A 21,626-nucleotide genomic window follows, 5' to 3' on the forward strand; every position below is an offset into this window, starting at 1 on the left:
TATGTGTCTTTATAAGGAGGCAAAAATGATATCCAGTAATTTGGCAAAGGCTAGAGAGGACAGGGATTTTGTAAAACAGGATTATGATTCATATAGAGTGTTTCTTACTAGACCCACTTCCTGGCATCAAATTTGTATCTGCTCCTCTTTTCTAATGCAATCCATTATCTATTAAAAAAGAAGTTAAGAACATAAAAATTATTATAACAATTAAAATGTTATTTTATTAATAACTGATTAAAACTATATTAAGCTGTGAAAAAGAATGACGCACAATATAGTTTGTTCCTAGTACCCCCCTACCTCTAAAGAAAAGTTTAGGCCACCCCTGCTTCCTAGCTCATTGTTCTCACCTTTTTCTTACATTCAATCATCAGAATCCCAGGGGATATTTCCCCAATATAACTGATCCCTTTTTTCACTTTATCTAGCTAATACATCGGCCAGACCATTTGCACTAATTAGTATAAGTTTACTACTAGAACTATAACTAATTAAGGGCACTATATAAATTTCATCTTATTCTTCGCTTAATAAAACAAAGTGTTAATGGCATGGCCCTCATCGAGTTGTTCTCTAAGATCTCTCTTCTTTCTCATTTGACTGATGTTCTCTTTATCACTAACAGAAAACCCCAGATACATTGATTCAACTTGGTGTCAAAGCATCATCAATCCCTAGGGATGATTTTTTTCCTTTTCACCAGGCTGATCAAGGACAACACATAGGCTTCTGAATAACAGTGCCATACAGATTATGTCATGGGCTGTACAAATAGAACTCCTGAAAATAGAAGATCCCACTGCCTGTTGAAGGATCTTTTTTGAGAGTCAAAACATATTTTTCATGGTTTGTAGTGAAGATATCAGTATTTCACATGGCCTTTTTGAAGAAGATTTAAAAATAAAATCCAGATTGAAGAGTTATGGTTGTGGCACTTCGAGGACAGATTTATAGCAAATCAGGTGTATATCATTTGATACCTGACAATTTTTTAAAGCTAAAGAAGGTGGTTTCACTATGATTGGTGTAGTATTGAGAGGTCAGAATCTATTTTTCTGCCTCGCCACCAGACCTGGTATGTTCTTTCTTTCAGAATTCTGTCAATATGAATCAATGAGAAGATCATGCAGGTTAGTCTCTAAGCATGAAAAGTGAGTGTTTCCAGAAAGGTTTTTCTTTCTTTTTTATATCTTTGGTCTCATCAAAGAGAGTGTTTAAGGATTAAGTACTAATCTTACACGTAGAGAAGTTTATAGACTCCTTTGACCTGATAGTCTGATTGTGAAGGTCTGTGGAGTATCAAGCCTACACACAGAGAAGTGAATCATGTCTGTAAACAGTGGTTTGACAGAGATTGCTTCCACTTTTGCTAATGTTTGAAGTAATGACAACATTAGAGCAACCTCCTTTGTAGATTATGATAGTTAAGTTGATTGGGACCAATTTATCTTGAATGGTCTCAATCAGCAACATTTATTTAGGGACATGACAAGCAAAGCTACATCAAATGTAAAATGACAAAACTGGCAAAGGGCACTTCAGATTATGAGAAGTGGGAGTCGGAGAGTTCAATGCTTATGTCATGGCTACTTTGCTCCATGCTTCAACAGGCTTTTTATCAGAAAAGGAAAGGTAAATTTACACTCCAGAGAAAATTACAACTGATTGGGAAACCATCAACCCAATCAGCTCCAGATTACAATTTTGCCCAGAATAGATTTGGTCTTTCAACTCCCTGCTTTGCTAATACATCTACCGTTCCATTTGGTGTTCTCTTTATCCATCTAATAGCATAGGTGATCCTTCTTGCAACGGAGTCTATTTCCCTGAAAGCATGTCTATAGAACCAAGGAGCAGAATTGACTTGCCAAGTCCATAAGATTATTAATTGGGAGTCCCCTTCTACTTCTCCATGCATCAACAGGTTGGTAGGACCTTTTTGTTCCTTCAAACAGTTAAGAAAGTTTGGGATGCAGCACTGGAACCTTCTCCAATATAGAAAAACTGCTCTTTTTTAATGGATAACTAAACTTTTATTGCTCTTCTCTCTCTGCTTCTTTCTTCTCTGCTCCCCCCCCCCCCTCTAACCTTGTTATGACTTTTTACAGCTTCAGAAATTCAGGGTAAATACTCTTGAAAGTGAAGGCTTTTTGTTGGGAGGTCTACACCAAAACATCAATACTTGTAAAACTCTGCAAAGGAAAAGATCTAGTTGGTGCGTATTTCTCATATTTGTTACCTATGTAATGCTAACAAAGAAATTACTTTCTGTTCACTAATCTCTTGTCCTTTTGTGGACAGAATTTGGAACAGTTCTTTGCTCTATATTTTTTTTTTTTTGATATCTTCTTTGCTATATATTATTGCAGGTTGCCTCCTCCTCAGGATGTGGAGAACCTCTTTAGGACTTCATTTTTTAACTCACCTAGGAAGCAAGGAAAGCTCACATGGAGAAGCACAAGGGCAGCTACATTATGGACCATTTGGGAAGAAAGAAATGAAAGGATCTTCAAATATAAGAGCTGGTCAAAAATGCCTTGATTGATAGACCTACTGTGAAAGTCACTCATTAGGTCAACACTATGAGCATTTTTTACCCCTTCTCAGTTGAGGATTATTGGAGAGGTTGGAAATGGGTTCAAGGCTCTACAATAACAAAACCATTTTTTTATTGGTAATCAATAGGATTTCATTTAATTATAAGAGGAAGACATACAGTACAGATTAAGATCAATTTTTAAATACATATGAGAAGCAGAGCTTTACAAAATTTACAAGATTATCTCAAATCTGCCCAGAAAAGTTGATCCCTATGTACCCCTTGTTTTTCCAAAGTATCAGCCATCCCATTTGCTGTTCTCTTAACCCACTTGAAGCTTGCCTCAAGGTCCTTTGCCAAGCTCTTTATTTCTCTGATTAGATGTCTGAACTTCCACACACCTGGATTGCTGTCATCCATCCAGGAAATTACTAAATTTGAATCACCTTCTATCTCCAAGTTCATAAACCCCACTGTTTTGCTAGTTTCAGACCTTGAAGTAAGGCTGTTATTTCTGCTCTTGCCGAGCCCCTACTCCCATTGATCCTGAAAATAGAGTTAGCACTTTCCCTGCATCATACCTGAACACTCCTCCAATTCCTGACAGCCCAGAATTTCCTAAAGAGCTTCTGTCAAAGTTTAACTTTAGTCTGTTAGGCTGAGGAGGCTTCCAGTCCAAGACTCCATTGTCTTTCACAGCAGCTGAATTTGCCACTTCATACCAAGCTCTGATAACATCATCCACTGCCACCAATTTGAATGCTTCCAAAGTTTTTACCCAGTTTTCTATTTTGATCTTTATGCTTTCAATAATATCCTCTATGCCCCTTGCCTTTTCTTTGAACAGCCTTTCATTTCCTTTTTTTTATCAATACTCAGAAAAACGATTTCACTAAAGTTGGGCTGAACAGAGTATCTATATTGTTAACAGCCTTTCATTTCTTTCCTCCCATAGTATCCATATTGTTGCTGCCCTAGCTGTCTTCAATGGCAATCTTCCTCTCTTTTTTGCTTGCCTGAAAAAAGTTGAGCTGAACAGAGTAGTGAAGTCTTGTTGAGGGTCCCACCTACAGCCAAAGAGTGAAGAGATGCACAACCAAACATAATTTGCAAAAGAGCAAGATAGTAGTAGGTGGGAAGTTGTTTCACCATTTGCCTTACATAAGATACACATATGAGGGGATAGGCATTTGTTTAGCCTTATTCTCTGAAGCACATCATAGGTATTTATCTTTCCCAGGAAAACTTCCCAACAGAAGACTTGGACTTTTGAAAGAATATGCTTGCTCCAAATTTCTTTCACAGGAACCCCCCCCCCCCCTCTGGTTCTAAGGAAACTAAGGTGTCAAAGAAAGCACAAGAGAAAGATACGGAAGGGGAAGGTATCCAGATTCTATTGTCATCCACCCTTATATCCAGGAAGACTGACCGTAGTTTATGTAACAAGATTATCACAAGCTCACATTCTTTGTCCCTTAAACCCCTTCTAAATCCAAAGTCCCAGTTTAGCCCTGAAGAAGAGAGATTCCAAAAACAAGAAATGGGCTTCTTTTGAAGACTAGAAAGTGCAAAGAGCAAAGGAAATTGGGAATTTAAAGGGATATGCCCCAACCAAACATCCTCCCAAAAAAGGACTTTATTACCATTTCCAACATCAAATTTTGTAAAATTTAAGTAGGAAGTACCTTGTTAATGGCTTTACAAGGGGAAGAAGTTGAAGCAAGAGGCGAGACCTTTGCATTCCATCCATTGCCCAAAGCATCGCTTATACTTACTATGACTTTGTGCCGCAAACTCTCCTCTTGAGACAAGTGCCACAACCATTTCCCAAGTAGAGTCGTGCTCATATGTTTCAAGTTTCCCAAACCTAATCCCCCTTGACTCTTAGGTCTACACACTATCTCCCACTTTACAAGTGATCTTTCTTTTCCTCCCCCGGTTCCCAAAGGAAATCTCTCATGATTTTCTCTAGCTTCTGTGCTACTTTGGTCGGGATACGAAAAATGGAGAGAAAGGGGTCTTTGTGTTGATACAGCGACAGGGATTTCCCTCCCCCATCTCTGGGAGACAGAGTGCTCTATTTTCTCAAAAAAGAAAGTGACTACCTCTCCTTCGCCTTTGCTCTCTCCTCACTTCTCTACCTCAGGTAAATCCCTCAACTCTGTCAATTCAGTTTTGGATACTGATGAGCACTTTGTATCTCTTGTACCAGATTCTCTTCCCAACCAAGAGTCGGAAGCCCTTGGTCTGAAAGCCACAGTGAGTCTACAAGGGGGGGAAGTGGGTGAGGAAACTTGCTGAGAGACAATAATTTGGGAAATCTTAGAAAGCCTCTTGGGTGAAGTGGAAAGGAAGGACTTGCAGAGAGGGAGCCTGGAGGGGACAGACAGGGCTGTGGTTGGAGGTAATGTGAGAAGGAACAAGAAGCTTCCTAGGAGTGAGGAGAGTGCTTCTTTAGAAAAAGAGGAAACTTTTGGGGAAGAGTCAGTTGCAGAGTTTGTGAAAAAGTTGGGGTGCAAGCTGAAGAACCCGAATGATCTAAAAGCCTACATGCAAAATAAAGAGGACAGCAAGATGAAGTTTAGAAGGTTGAGTGAAGTGGAGAGATTAAAAAAAGATATTGAGGGGGACAAGAAATTCGAAGTGAAAGGGATTAGAAGAAAAGGGTCTAAATAGTTCTTGGAGGAGTTGGGGTTAAAGCTTATAGTTTTCAATGAGAATCCTAAGTTGGAATGTGAGGGGGTTGGGCAGCAGTAGGAAGAGAGCAACAATCAAAGAGGTAATTAAGAAGTTTAATCCGGATGTGGTTATGCTTCAGGAGTCCAAAAGAATGGACTTTGATTGCAGCTAGGCAAGGAGTGTGTGGAGTTCTAGAGGTATTAAGTGGGTGGCTGCTCCTTCGTGGGGTTCCTCGGGAGGGATTGTGACCCTGTGGAAAGAAGAGATTCTCTTAGGTGTGGAGGAGCTAATTGGAGATCACTCTGTCTCCCTGAAGTTCAAACAGGTGGCCGATGGGTATGAATGGGTACTAACAAATGTGTATGGCCTCAATGACTATAGGCAAAGGGAGAAATTATGGGAAGAATTGAGTGACATTAGAGGCCTTTGGGATGGACCCTGGCGTGTGGGAGGGGACTTTAATGTAGTGAGATTTATGGAGGAAACCAACAACCCTAGACAGAGAGTGACAACAAGTATGAGGAAGTTCAACCAATTTGTGGACTCTTTTAATCTCAAAGAACTTCCTTTCCTAAATAATAACTTCACTTGGTCCAACCTTCAATCTCGGCCAATTTGCTCTAAGTTGGACAGATTTTTGTTCTCAACAGATTGGGAGGAACATTGGGGCAATATTACTTCTAGGGCTCTCCCTAGACTTACTTCAGACCACTGGCCAATAGTTTTGGTCAAGGAGGAATTAAGAGGAGTAGGGCCTACCCCTTTCAAGTTTGAAAATATGTGGTTGTCTCATCCGGGTTTCACTGAGAAAATCAGAGAGTGGTGGGAGCAAGCTAATCCGGTAGTTGATTGGAAGGGAATGAGGTTCCACAAGAAACTCCAATACCTAAAATCTCAATTAATTAAAGGAGTGGAATAGGCTAGAGTTTGGAATATTAGAAGAGAGAAAGCAAGTTCTGGTGGAGCAAATTGAGGATTTGGACCTGAAGGAAGAGAGAGGCCCCTTTGGAGAGGAAGAAAGGAAGTTGAGATGGGTTTTAAGGAGGCAGATGGAGGACATCCTGATCAATGAGGAAATCAGTTTGAGGCAAAAATCTAGGTGTAAGTGGCTAAAGGAGGGAGACAGAAACACAAGGTTTTTCCATTCAGTGGCAAATGGAAGGAGAAAGAAGAACTACATCTCTAACTTGGAAGTTGATGGAGCAGTATTGTCTCACCCGGCTGAAATTGCAGAGGCCCTGGTAAACCACTTCAAATCTATTTTTAGAAGGCCTATGAATGAGAGAGTATGGTTGGAGGGTTTGGATTGGCCGACTCTAAGTGCAGAGAAGAGAGAGTGGCTAGAAAAAATGTTCGATATGGAAGAGGTAAAGGAAGCAGTATTCTCTATGGATAGGACAAAAGCTCCAGGTCCAGATGGGTTCACAATGGCCTTTTACCAGGATTGTTGGGATATTTTGGAGAATGATCTTGCTTCGGTCTTTGAGGAGTTCCACAGGAGGGGTGTAATAAACCCGGGCTTGAACTCAACTTTCATTGCCTTAGTCCCAAAGAAGAAAGATGCTTCTCAACCAAAAGATTTTAGACCTATCAGTCTGGTGACTAGCTTGTACAAAATCATTGCAAAGATGTTGTCTCTCAGGATAAAGAAGGTGCTCCCCTCTATTATTGCACCCAACCAAAGTGCTTTTGTGGAGGGAAGACAGATCACCGATCAGATCCTCATTGCAAATGAGAGCCTGGAGAGCTTTAGAAAGTCAAAGAAGAAGGGACGGGTCTGCAAATTGGATTTGGAGAAGGCTTTCGACTTGGTTGATTGGTCTTTCTTGATGGAGGTGTTGAGGAGTTTTGGTTTTGGTGACAGGTGGTGCAAGTGGATCTGGGGTTGTGTTAGGACTTGCCGTTATTCTATCCTGGTGAACAGGACTGTGGTTGACTTCTTTCCGGCATTGAGAGGTCTAAGACAAGGAGATCCTCTTTCCCCTTTTCTTTTCACCCTTACTGTTGATGTGTTTGGGCGATTAATCCATAGAGCAGACTCGAGGAATCTGATAAGAGGGTGGAGAGTAGGAAGGGAGGAGGTTCCCTTGACTCTTCTACAATTTGCAGATGATACTATCCTTTTCTGTGAAGGAGGGAACCTCAGTTGGATCCGGAATCTAAAGCTGACAATACAACTTTTTAGCGGATATCTAACCTAAAGGTAAACTTTGACAAGAGTTGTGTGGTGGGAGTGAATGTGAACGAAAGAGATCTAAGGGAATCTGCAGACGAGCTAGGTTGTGCTATTACGGTTTGGCCCCTGACTTATTTGGGCCTCCCTTTAGGAGATAATCCTAAGAGTGTTAGCTTTTGGGCTCCAGTAGTAGAGAGGTTTGAGAAGAGGCTAGCGGCCTGGAAGAGGAGTTATCTTTCTTTAGGTGGAAGAGTCTCTCTCATTAGATCTACCCTAGCCAACCTTCCTGTTTACTTTATGTCAGTGTTTAAGATCCCCTCAAAGGTTTCAAATCTTTTGGAAAAATTAATAAGGAACTTTCTCTGGGAGCTTGGAGAGGAGAAGAGAGATCATAGGGTGAGTTGGGAGGTGGTCTCTAGGTGTAAAACACAAGGAGGTCTTGGGATTGGTAATTTCAAGAAAAGGAACATGGCTCTTCTAGGGAAGTGGTTGTGGAGGTTCTCTTTGGAAAGGGATAAATTGTGGACTAAGATTGTGGCTAGCATTCATGGGCTAGAAGACAATGGTTGGGATCCTGGAATCTTGGCAAGGGCTTCAGCTGCTTCTCCTTGGAAATCCATCCACAATCTGCTTCCAGTTTTCTCCCCTTGGATCAGGTATGGTCTAAACTCTAGTAACCGAATAAATTTCTGGGAACATCTTTGGGTCGGGGATTCTCCTCTGAAAGACAAGTTTCCTTCCTTGTATGCTCTTTCAGACTTGAAAAATGAACCCATTTATTCCTTCTTAGTCCCTTCAGCTTCCACTTCGAGCTTTAGTTGGAACCTTGGCCTGCGTAGGGCAATTAGAGATACGGACTTGGATAGCCTGGTAGCTCTACTAGCCTCCCTTGAGGGTGTCTTCCTAAACCATGCAAAGGAAGACACCAGATTTTGGACCCTTTCTAACTCTGGTACCTTTTCTTGTGCTTCTTTCTTTGAAACCTTAACTCAGCCTCCTACCCCCCTGGGGTTGTCCTTTCCAGTTAAGGAAATTTGGAGCAGACCTATTCCTCCTCGGGTGGGGTTTTTTTGTTGGGAAATTTTCCTAGAAAGAATCAACACTTTAGACTTACTCCAAAGAAAGAGACCCAACTATTGTCTACTTCCTAATAGATGTGCTCTTTGTAAAGCTGATGGGGAATCTAGCTACCACCTCATGGTCTCTTGTAAGGTTGCTAAATCTGTTTGGGAGTGGGTTTTCTCCCGTTTTGGGCATTCTTGGTATCCTCCGGAGACTGTCCAAGGTTTGTTTTCTCCTTCTTTTTTCAGTTGGCCTAAGAAGCGAGGGAAGACTATGTGGAGGTGTATTAGGGCAGCGGTTTGCTGGTCTTTGTGGGAAGAAAGAAACTCACGCATTTTTTCTGACAAGGAAAAAACTTTGGAAGATTTGTTAGATCGAATCCTCATAAGAGCAGTCCACTGGCTAAAATCTTTGGAGTTGTTTTCAGATTGTCCTATGGATGACTTACCAAGAAACTGGAAAGAGATTACTTTCACTGCTAGATGCAAGAGGACTCCTTGTCCGTCCTGGTCCCCTCCCCCCTCGGGCTTTATAAAGCTGAATTTTGATGGTAGCAGTGTAAGGAATCCAGGGCCCTCTGGGATTGGAGGAGTCTTCAGGAATGAGGAAGGGATTGTTACTGCTTTATTCTCTGGCCCTATTGGAGAAGGTGACTCTCTTAGGGCTGAGATCCTTGCAGCGCATGAAGGAATTCGAAGAGCAAAAGATCTAAATATTAGCCATTTGATTCTGGAAGGTGACTCGAAGGTGGTGGTTAATTGGTTGAAGACAGAGGACAGTGGTTTGTGGAACTTTAACAATGAGAAAAAACAGTTCTTATGGCTGGGTAGGGACATTGAGATTCAGTACAGCTGGGTGAAGAGGAGTGCCAACTCATTTGCGGATGGGTTGGCCAAGCAAGGAGTGAATAGGGAGGCTGTTTTTTGGGCTAGTTTTTAATTTTTTTTGCATTCCCTGTGTTTTTTGTTTTTGGGGAGCTAAGTTATTTTATCTCCCTTTGTATTCTTTTCCCTCTATTCTCTTAATTTAATGAAGTTGATGTTATTGATCAAAAAAAAAAAAGGTTGGAAGATTTGCCAAGGTTGATTTAATAAAAGAAACCCTTCCCCCCAAAGAGATATAATTTCTCTTCCATACTGCAAGCTTCTCTGCAAATTTCTCCAAGACTGGCTTCCAAAAGAACTCAGATTTAGGGTTTCCACCTACCTCTTCCTCTTGTATATTTACCCCTATCAAAAAACTCCTCCCCAAGTTTGTTCTCAATCTAGAGCTGCACTCAAAAGCAGAGATGATTTCTTTCAAATTCCTCCACCAAACCTCATTTACTTCCTCGCAGAAAATGATAATATCGCCCACAAAGAGAAGGTGTGTCACAGTCACTTCTTGCCTCCCTACTCTCCAACCCCTTATAAGATTACTTTCATCTGCCTTTGAGATCATTCTACTTAGTAGATCAACCACCAAAGTGAAAAGCAAAGGAGAGAGAGAGGGTCCCCTCGGCCCAATAACTAAACCTTGGGACCACTATTAATGGTAGCCACCAGAAGAAAGCTTTCTAAAACTAAATTTTGATGGCTGTGGTACTAGTATGGGTAATCCTGGCCCTTCCGGAATCAGGGGTACCATTAGGGATTGTAGAGGGCTAAGTGTTTTCGGGGGCTAGGTGTCAAGAGGCTTCGGCAGTTTAATACAGCCCTTATGGGTAGGTGACATTGGTTGTTTAATGCCTTCCCTAACAGTATATGCAGAAAAACAATAGCAGAAATGTTTAGTATCAGCAACCTAAATTGAGATCCGGCATCAAATAATATGCCGTATGGCTGTTCCGCTTGGAAAGGGATAGAGAAAGTGCAACTGCAGATCACCAAGGGTACAGCTTGGTAGGTGACATTGGTTGGTAGGTGACATTGATTGTTTAATGCCTTCCCTAACAGTATATGCAGAAAAACAATAGCAGAAATGTTTAGTATCAGCAACCTAAATTGAGATCCGGCATCAAATAATATGCCGTATGGCTGTTCAGCTTGGAAAGGGATAGAGAAAGTGCAACTGCAGATCACCAAGGATACAGTATTCAAATTTGGGAATGGAAGAAGTGTTAAATCTTGGTTAGATAGATGGTGTGGGGACAGACCCTTAATGGAAGATTTCCCAGCTCTGTTCCTCATGGCAGAAGATAGGGACATTTTGTTAGCTGACCAAATGAAGTGGTCTGGTCATACACTAGTGTGGTGCCCAACATTTAGAAGACAACTAAACGATTGGGAGATAGAGGACCTACTGTGGCTCCTATCTCTACTTCAGAACTGCAAAACCATCTTTTAATCCAGAAGATGAAAGGTGTTGAAGGTGGGCAAAAGATGGCAGGTTCTTGGTGAATTCCTACAGCAAGCTGGCCGAACCTGAAGTTGGGGATTTCCCTTGGAGAGAGGTATGGATATCCCATGTCCCATCAAAGGTGAATTTCCTTGTTGGACTGCGGAGTTATGGAAAACTCTAAGGAGTCTTTGATGCATATGGGTATCAACCAAAGTTCTACAGATTGTCCTCTTTGTGGCCTTCACCCTGAATCTTTCGACAGTTTATTTATTGGATGTGCAGTGCTAGAAGAGTTTGGGATCATTTCAGCAATTTAATGGGTTACAGTTGGTGCCCTCCTCAAATGGTTAGAGAACTCATTACAAGCTGGAAGTTGCTAGGCTGAACAAGAAAGTTGGGCACAGCAAGTTCTTTGATAATCGAGCAAAATTAGGGGATGACGTTTTCAGGTGGTAACTGGTAAGTAGCAACATTGGATTCCTGGATTGCTGTCCATAAGCTGTTCAAGGGGGTATCTCATCAGGATTGTTTTAATTAAACAACACTTTTTGAATCATAGTTGATGTAATGGCTTGAGTGGTTTTTGTCAAAAGGTCGAGATACAGTATACTTGTACATTTGTCTCGTGCATAGGCCTCTCACCGTACATGGAACACTCTTGTACAAATTTACAAATACTTATTAATGAAATTACCTTACCCTTTCTAAAAAAGTTAAAGGCACTACTTCAAGGTATGCTGGATGAGAAATGACAGCAAGATTCCTTGGCAACTCTCAATCACTATCAGGAAGTTTAGATGATTGGGAATGGACAAGAATTTCAGGTTTAACTGGATTCCAAGAATGGTTAATGCAATGCAGATGCCTAGAAAAATAAGGGGTAAATAGACAACCAGTGTCATTGACCCAGCCGGCTGAACCATTTGAACCATCATCTGGCCATGATTTTGGGTTCGGTTCTAGTAAACCCCAAAAATTGGTCAAGATCGTTAACCAGGTCAAAAACCATCCGACCCGGGCGGTTGGACCATTGACCCGTTCAACCCGATGACTAGGTCATGGGTTGCAGACTGTATGCAACTTCTAGAGGCCATAACTTTGTGCTCCAATATCCGATTGGGATGATTTTTTTTAAATTTTGGGTAACTTTTCGAGATCTATGCGTCCCAAGGAGCCATAGGCGCCTTGCCCCACTATTTTTGCCCAAAAAAAAACATTTTTTGGCCTCAATTTGCATTTTTTAATTTTTTTTACAAATAAAAAATTAAAAACATAAAGTAAATATAAAATAATGCATATATACATGTATAACGTAATTATACATTATTTATTGATAAATTATGTCTTTATAAAAATATATACATACATATAGATATATATATATATACACTTAAAAAATGTAGAGTGCTGATGCGGCACAGTCTGCCCCATTCGACCTGGACAGTCAAACCAGTGACCCATGACCTGGAGGCAAAAACGGTTCGTCCTTCGGGTGGATTTTTAAAACATTGTAGACAACTACTGTTTTTGGGAACCTTGGTAATGGTATCAATAATCTGATTGTGAAGGGAGATTCCAAAGTTGAGATACGCTGGCTGAGAAATGACAGAGAGATTCCTTGGCAACTCTCAATCACTTTGAGGAAGATTAGATGATTGGGAATGGACAAGAATTTCAGATTTAACCATTTAACTGGACCCCAAGAATGGTTAATGCAATGCAGATGCCTAGCAAAATAAGGGGTGAATAGGCAACTACTGTTTTCAGGGCCAAATGGGGAATGATAATGTAAAATGATTGGCAAAAAGGCTGTAATAAGAAAGGGATACGTGGTAGAGACCAGTCTAAAGGAAATTTTGTAAGAGTCATGACCAGCTATGTATTCGCCAATATGTTAATGAAGGCTATTAGTAAAACACAGTTAGTGGGTGCTCTTGATAAGCGAGTGGAGCTAGATATCTACACGCCAGCTTGAGAGGGAGTGATATTAGAGTGTGTTTTACACTATAAGTTGACTAGGATTATAACTAATTAAGGGCAATACAATAACATAATTTCCTTTCATTCTTCATAATTAATAAAACAGTGTCTAAAGAGTGTGACCCTTATTAAGTCGTTCTCTCAAATCTCTTTTCCTTCTTTCTCATTCAACTGATCTTCTATTTCTCCCTAACATCAAATCCTAGATGCATTCAACCATAAAAAAATAAAAATGACTAAAGATAAAGACAGCGTTTTGTAAGATCGAAAGTAGAACAATTTGCTGTAAGGGCATTGTAAGCTTATAGATATTGTTTCCATCTGTCTATTGTCAATGAAGGATTGTTTCTTTCTAAGCTTTCTTTAAGTTCCAAATAATCTTTCTAAGCTCTCCTTTAAGTTTCAATAAAGAAATATAATTTAAGAAGAAAATTTACAAACAGTTAACCAGTATCTCTCTCATGCAAACTTTTACAAGCACAAGCATATGAAAAATATGAAATTTTAATATAATACTAATTAGAGCCATGTATGAAATAATATGGAGGCAAAAAAAATTCACAAGTTTAAAACCAAAATCATTCACAATCAATTCTTTTCCAGTCTATCTAGGAGAATACAAAGCTTCATTGCTGAATCCCCCACAGATCTAACCCAAAACACATAAAGAAGAAAAACAAAGAATATCATAAAATTGCCACAACATATGCAGAAGAAAGAAGCTACCATATTTTATCAATTAAACTTGCATAATTGTTGTAGATTTATTAAACTAGTGGTTTACCTGCAAAGCTGTACCTATCTCCAACAGCATCACAAAGCTCTTGAATTTTCTGCTTATTATCTACTTTAATCCAAAGCAGCATCTCATAGTAACCTAATCTAGGAAATGAAGTAGGGCCCTCCTCTTTGACGATTTCACTGAAAAACTGGAATTCTTGTATCATTTCCATGTCAATCAAATACATAAGCAACGGGCCATATGTTTGTTCTTCTATGTGAAAACCCTGTTCCCTCATTGATTTAAATAATTGAAAAGTCTTATGGATTTGGTCTATTGAAACTTCTTCATCTTTGCTATTCCTAGCCTTCTCGATACAGAGTCCTATCAATGCATTGTATTCTTTGACACCAGTTTCTCGTCCTAACTTACCAAACACTTCAAGAGTAGCTTCTGTACCCAGTTTTTGCGCACACATTTTCACCAACTTCTGGAAACGATGAGTTTGGGTGTTCTTGAAAATCCATTTTTGTTTCCTTTCACGTGATATATCCTTGCGACGCTGCAATATGCTGGTTGGAGACATATTTGTGAACCATGGTATATTTAAGACTTTCTCTATGGTCCTTTCATCATTAGGCAATTGCAAATCAGAGGATTTTTGTGACTCCAAGACAGTATTACCTGAAAATATAGAAACTCCAGACCAGTGAAAAGAGCAAACATCAAAACCAAAGATCATTCTTTACCAATATATACGATAAAGGTCATATGCCATATGGCCATTCTTTACCAACATAGAATAAAAAGAAGAGGTGATATTTTCCGTGTATGAATAAGGATCATAATGTCGTGTGGAAAATATGAAAACTGAATTGAGTTATTGAGGAATTGTTAGTCTTAATAAGACAGATTGTTTGCCAGGGAAAAGAGGCAAATGTCAATAAGCAAAGTGACAGAACCTGGAGGATAGAAGATATCAATGTATTTGGTAACAACCCAGTTCACGAAAACCTACCACAGATTAGAGAAGTTACGTCCCTCATTAGCTGCTTCACCGAATCGCCGCCTACATGACCAATGTGAGGGAAGTAAATGAGAGTTTGATGATTAATAACATACTTCTCAGTCCACCCCACATAAAAGTTCAAAATAAAAGACATAATGATATATTACTGGAACTAATCGTCTGTGTCTCCGACGAGACAGGTTCCACCGCTAATTTACTCTGGGTTATCGAAACGAATTTCTTGGACTTAGCTGCTGTTTTGGATAAAACCTTAAGCGAACTCTTTGACGGTTTATCTGCATCTGCCGAATTGGAAGTGCAAGGAGATGTGGAGTCGAGCGAGGAAACAACAAGCTTTTTGATATCCTGAGCCACCTTTCTCGAACTTTTCTCCGAGGTCGTCTTAATGGCGGAACCGAACAGCGAGCTTAGGTTTGTCACTTTAGACCTGGGCATTTGATTTGCTGATTGCCTCAATTTCTATCTGAAAAAATGAAGATGGTTACTACTTAGTAAGCTATTTCTTTGATGCTGGAAAGACATTCGGGCTTAGCTGCCTGTGTTAATGAGGATGCAGAAAACATCAAATGGCGAACGGCAAAGGAAAATTTTTGAGCCGGACCGTTCGGCCAAAAGAACATCCTGGTTTTTGTCGGTTTTAAAAACTGGATAATTTGGGAAACAAGGGCTTCCGAGACGATCCATCCGAACTTTTTAGTTCCTGTGTGTTGCGAAGGGAGTCCGAATTTCCTGCACAATGTTTCCTGAAGACCTTCCTGTACATCCAATAAAAGAGTGCCACGTAAGCACTCTCTTGTGTTAAAATTTCACATGTGATTGTTAACTAACGGACGTTTCAAAAGTCTTCCTCCTTATTTTTAGTATATTAAAATTTTAAAATAAATAAAAAATACTGATGGATTTCCTATTTCAATCAAATAAAAACAAAAAAAATAAAAAACAATCAAGAATAAGAGATCCGCCGACTACAGATTTCCAAAAATTAAACCTGTGAAAGCTAAGACAGACTTTTTATTGACTTCCAATTTCTAAACCCGTGAAAGCTGAGACAAATTCTTAACTGACTTTCGACTTTCAAGAATTAAACCAATTAGGGGTGAGCAAGAAAAACCGAACTGACCGAAATCAAATTGAAAAATCGGTTAATTGAACTGGTCGATTTGGTTTTGATTCGGTGATTTTAAAAAAATCAAAGGTATCGATTCGGTTTTGGTTAACCAATTTAAAAAACCGGCAATTAATCGAACTGACCGGTATATATGATTTTGTATATATTTTTTATATATTTATGTATATTATATATATATATATATTATATGTATTTTATATATTATAAATTAATAAATACGCACTATATATATAAATATATATTTATAATATATTATATATTATTTATTATTTAAATATAATATTTTATATATATTTATATTTTTATTATATATTTATATATTTTTATAATAAATATTATAAAATCAAAAAAAACGAAAAACCAATGAACCAAACCGATCAACCAGTTAACTGACTGGTTTCAGTTCAGTTCTAATGATTGGTTTTCTAAAACCGGTACTACCGGTTCTGTCCAAAAAAAAGGCCCACGGACCTGAACCTTGGGCAACCCTAAAACCAGTGAATCTTTTGTCTTTTGTTTCGACTTCTACCATTCTTTAATAATACTTAATCTCACCTCTCATTCATGGTTTTTAAAACTAGTCGGACCAGGAAATAGGGAACCAGTTAGGTGGTCGGTTCCAATTTTTCCCAAAATTATATTTTTGCTAAAAGCCGTTGATTTTGGTCAGCAAACCGCTGGCCCAAGCGGTTAACCATTCAAACTATTTGATAGTTTTGACTATTTTTTCATTCTTTTATTTTATTTTTTTGTTAGAACGAGCCGACCATTCGATTCGAACAGTTGGACTGTTCAACACGAGAACCAGACCCCTGACCGGTTTGTTGTTCGGGTCGGTTTTAAAAACTTTGCTCATAGGTGAGCAAAAAAACCGAATCGAAAAATCGGTTAACCGAATCGGTTGGTTCGACTTTGGTTCAATGTTTTTAAAACCGAAGGTATCAGTTCAATTTTGGTTAACTAAACTGACCGATATACATATATTTCTATATATTTTACATATTTATGTATATTATATATTTTATATATTATAAATTAATAAATATGCATTATATATTAATAATATATTATTTATTATTTAAAATATAATACTATCTATAATTTTTATTATATTTTCTAAAAACTAAAAAATCGACGAACCGAACCGGTCAACCGGTTAACCGATTGGCTTCGATTCAGTTCTGGTTACCGGTTTTCCAAAAACTGATAGTACTAGTTCGGTTCCAAAAAATTCCCCACGGCTCGGTTAATCGAACCGTGAGTACCCCTACCTCTCATTGTTTCATTGATACTTAACTGCAATCATCATTGTTCAATACTTGTGTCTTTAGTCATTAGTGGGGAATTTTTCATTGAACCTTCTCTCAAGCTTTGATCTCTAACCCTCATTGTCTTAATGGTACTTAACCTGTAATCCTCATTGAACATTGCTTCTAATTTAGACGCAATGTGAATTGGTTTGTTTAGAAGCTAATAATTTAGCTATTTTTTAACACGAAGCTATTTACTTTGTGAATTGATTTGTTTTATGGTTGACAAAATTCAAGATGGATGTACTAATTATCTTGGTCCCTCGGTGGGACATGGTTAATCAATTAATTTTACTAGTTTGGTTAAAGGTGTAGTGGGTTGATAGGAAGTCATTGGTAAGGCACTTTCCTTTTGCTTTTATTGAGTGATCATTCTTGCTCATAGTGGCATGGTCATGTGCATATAAAGGAAAAACAACCGTTAACAGAACATGGATCAACCCAGATCAACCCTAATGGAGAAAAACATTAGATATTTAGTCATTAACCAAAATGAACCCAGATTTTCCAACATTACATGTATCAGCTTTATGTTGTATTGGTTGGCCAATATTCACAATAGAATCAACAATCATTGAAAACCTATTATTATTTACACAAGATAAACATAAATGATGATTTTTATTTGTTCAACTTTAGACAAAATTAAAATATAAATACCTCCACATCTATGAACAATTATACAACCCTTTTTATGTTTAAGCATAAAATGAATTCTAACCATTTTGTTGAACTCCATCCATAACCACTATAAAAAATACCATAATATGAGCTTAAGTGTTGAAAAAATATTATAGTAATTGCTACACATGAGACGAAACCCAAGTATCAAAGTTTAAATAAATATCATTTTTCAAGTTTAAACAAAAAATATTTGTTCAAGTCATTTCTTTGCCGGATGGTTACTTTTTTCCTTGTGCTCAATCCCTAATAATTGCTCAACCTGAAAACCCAAAGCACTATTAATACAATGAAAATGATATTATGAATTGCAAAACATGTATTTTAAAATAAATATAAGAGTTGTAAACACTTAAATCCTCACATGTTTCATTTGAGAGTTGGTATGAATAAATTCCCCAAAAACATTACAAGATAATTGCGCATATGTAAAAAAAGTGAATGAAAAATCAAAATATATTAAACCCATAAGAGAGATTAATTAAAACATGTGAATAAAAAATAAATAAATAGTGGTCCTAAAAATATCCATATGCACTACTCACCTGTAATAATTGAGACATGGTATAATCACTACTGGAAGAATTGGTCTCTCTATACATGAAATAATTTTGTGGCTGTACAAAAAAAAATCCTAAAAAAATGTATAAGACATACTTTAATTACAATTATCCAAAATAGATAATGAATGGTACAAACATTTTGCAAACCAACTTTCATTGTCATTGGAATTGGACCAACGATTTCATACGTGACTATGAATAGCATTATTTTGATTCTCATTATTTTCTCCAAACTTTGAATCCTATAATATAAGAATTTTAGTATCAAAATTAAAAACAAATTCATAATCAAATCTTATAAATACTTGTCTTGATGAAAAAGGTTCCTCAAAACTCTTTTACCTTTGTCACTTTTGTCCTCTTCTTTAAGACATTAGTTATATCATCTCCGATTCCAATTTTCTACATTGTAATAGTTTAATCAATAATAGCAAAAAAAAGTATAGTGCATTATATTAATGAATTTAAAAATACATGTGTGGGTTGTTGGATAGAACATTCATCATTAGTTTGCTTCTTCTTCCTTTTTGTTCTTTGTGTTACAGTCTTTTCTAAAGCATTTTTGAGCCTCTTTGAAAAATGCGTATTACTCACCTTGTGTTTAATTCCTTTGATTACTGTTGGTGTGGTTCCTTCTGAAATGATATTATTTATACCAACATCCTTACATATTTCTCTAGGATTTGTAGGAGAGCTAATGGTTTCATTAGCCTTTGCTCTCAAACTCTTTGATGCATATGTCTCTTTTAAACATTCATTAACCTCTTTGAGAAGCTTTTCGGAAGATTCCACAGCAATTTTATAAACACCCTCATCTTGTGCAGCTCTACTTGCTATTTGAATAAACAAACAATTCAACTCCTTATAGTGCATTGTTGTTCTTGTGTTTTGCTCCAAACTAATATTAAAGCCATGTGAAGCATCAACACTTTTTTTTTTGCATCAATAATCCATCTTTTTAGTATGTAACATGAGGTGATCATCCTAATGTGTTTAAGATCAAGCACTTTCATGGAATGCCCACATAAGATCCCTACATATTCAAACTTTTTGCAACTGCATCTTACTGAATCATTTGTTGAGTCAAAAACAACTCTGTGTTGTTTTTTTCCATATACATTCACTACATATTCAGTTATTGTTTCATCCACAATATGATCTTTACCAATGTTGCAATTTAGTTGTTGTAATACTTCAGCATTGAACATGGAAAAAATAAGTGGAGTGCATGTACGAGCAACATGATTCAATATATCTAATTGCATTGACAAAATTGGAACACTTTGTGTTGCGGAAAATTCTGCTTTCAACTTTTCATATCGCCTATCAGCAACCACTCTCTCAAAATGTCAAAAAAATCTGAACAAATTATGCTTGATGTTAAGATAACTCTTTAGACAATTATTCAAACTCTCACTTCTTTGTGTTGTACCCATACTAGCAGAAAATGTTTGTCTCCCAAACACTAGAGTCCATTTATGCCTTTTGCTATATAGATTTTGCAACCAGACATTTTCTTGAAGATTATACTTGGTAATCAAGCTTTCCCATGCATTTTCAAACAAATCCACTTCTTCATAATCATATATACATTTGCTGAATTCCTTAGAAAATGTCTTAAATTTCTCAAATATCCCACTAAAGTGTTTTGCAACATTTTGAAAAATATGCCAAACACATAGTCTATGATGTGATTTTGATAATATTGAATTGATAGTCTTTGCCAAAGTTGCATCATCATCGGTCAAGATAGTCTTTGGCTTTTTCCCACCCATTGTTTTAATAAAAGTCTCAAACAACCATTCAAATGTTTCTACAGTTTCATCATATAATAATGCAGCACCAAAAATGATTGATTGCTTATAGTTATTCACTCCCACAAAAGTGTGAATGGTCGATTCTCATTGTTTGTTCTATAGGTTGCGTCAAAATACACAACGTCACCAAAATGAGCACAATCTATAATTATTTGTGCATTTGCCTAACATATGTTTGTGACTAATTCAGTTTGGTCCAATTGAATTGCATAGACAAAAGATGAATCTTCAGACTGTTTTTTATACTTGCATCCAGACTTTGTTGCTCTTCATTTGTAGCCATATCACCAACACATTTTCCCTTATCCAAATCAATAGCCTTAGCCATTTCATGTGCCTCAAGTGAAATAGTAGTTATATGTTCTTTGTCACCAAAGGAATGAAAAACTAGGCGATGCATACATGCATCCATGATTTGTTGTTCTTTATTTGTAGTTAAATCATCCAAAGTGCATTCTCCCTTATCCATTCCAACTGTGTTAATCCTTTCATGTACCTCAAATGAACTAGAAGTAGAATGTTCATTGTCACCTTTGTGTTCAAAAATCAGCCTACAAGGATCAATCTCCATAATCTTTGATACAACACAAATAGGATTTACTTTAGCAATTAACATTTAATTTGAAAGAAAGCAAATAGCTTCTAAATTAAATTTGTAAGTAAATAGGATTAAAGTTATATCTAGAAGAAAATAAATGCGAGAAAATAATTATAATAATAAGAAAATTTTAAAACTTCACACAAATAAAGGTGAATATAAGCAATGTTCAATGAGGATTATAGGTTAAGTACCATTCAGACAATGAGGGTCGGAGATCAAAGCTTGAGAGAGGGTTCAATGAAAATTTTCCCACTAATGACTAAAGACACAAGTATTGAACAATGAGGATTGCAATTAAGTATCAAAGAAACGATGAGAGGTAGGGGTGCTCACGGTTCGACTAACCGAGCCGTGGGGAATTTTTTGGAATTGAACCAGTATTATCAGTTTCTGGAAAACCGGTAACCGAAACTGAATCGAAGCCAATCGGTTAACCAGTTGATTGGTTCAGTTTGTCAGTTTTTTAGTTTTTACAAATATATTATAAATATATAATAAAAAATTATATAAATTATATTATATTTTAAATAATAAATAATATATTATTAATATATATTTTTATATAATGCATATTTATTAATTTATAATATATAATATATAATATACATAAATATATATAAAATATATAGAAATATATGTATATCGGTCAGTTTGGTTAACCACCAGTTTTCTAAATTAGTTAACCGAAACCGAATTGATACCTTCAGTTTTAAAAACACTGAACTGAAGCCGAATCAATCGATTCGGTTAATTGATTTTTCAATTCGGATCGGTCGGTTTGGTTTTTTGGTTTGTTTGCTCACCAATGAGCAAGGTTTTTAAAACCGACCCGAACAATGAACCAGTCAGGGGTCCGGTTCCTGGGTCGAACAATCCGACTGTTCAAACCGAATGGTTGACCTGTTCTAACAAAAAAGTAAAAAAAAAACAAAAATGAAAAAATGAAAAATGGTCAAAACTATCAAACGGTTTGAACGGTTAACCACCTGGGTCTTTGCTGACCAAAATCAACGGTT

General features: G+C 37.3%; 1 protein-coding gene across 3 annotated transcripts in view; it reads right to left on the reverse strand.

The window, feature by feature from the left end:
- Window positions 1-15,163, reverse strand: part of LOC104585690 (pentatricopeptide repeat-containing protein At4g04790, mitochondrial-like) — an 89,983-nt gene extending 74,820 nt beyond the window's left edge. For 2 of the 3 annotated variants that reach the window (XM_088894523.1, XM_088894524.1), the window contains exons 1-3: window positions 14,656-15,163; window positions 14,498-14,548; window positions 13,543-14,163 (exon numbers count right to left, since the gene is read on the reverse strand). In XM_088894523.1, coding sequence (XP_088750649.1) covers window positions 13,543-14,163; window positions 14,498-14,548; window positions 14,656-14,944 — 961 coding nt within the window. In that variant the 5' untranslated portion in view covers window positions 14,945-15,163. The remainder of the gene's footprint in view (window positions 1-13,542; window positions 14,164-14,497; window positions 14,549-14,655) is intronic. The other variant, XM_010242651.3, reaches the window with a different exon arrangement.
- Between the last annotated feature and the right edge of the window lie 6,463 nt (window positions 15,164-21,626).

This window comes from Nelumbo nucifera, chromosome 1 (assembly GCF_055504915.1).
Source record: "Nelumbo nucifera cultivar China Antique chromosome 1, China Antique-T2T, whole genome shotgun sequence".
Classification (NCBI taxonomy): Eukaryota; Viridiplantae; Streptophyta; class Magnoliopsida; order Proteales; family Nelumbonaceae; genus Nelumbo; species Nelumbo nucifera.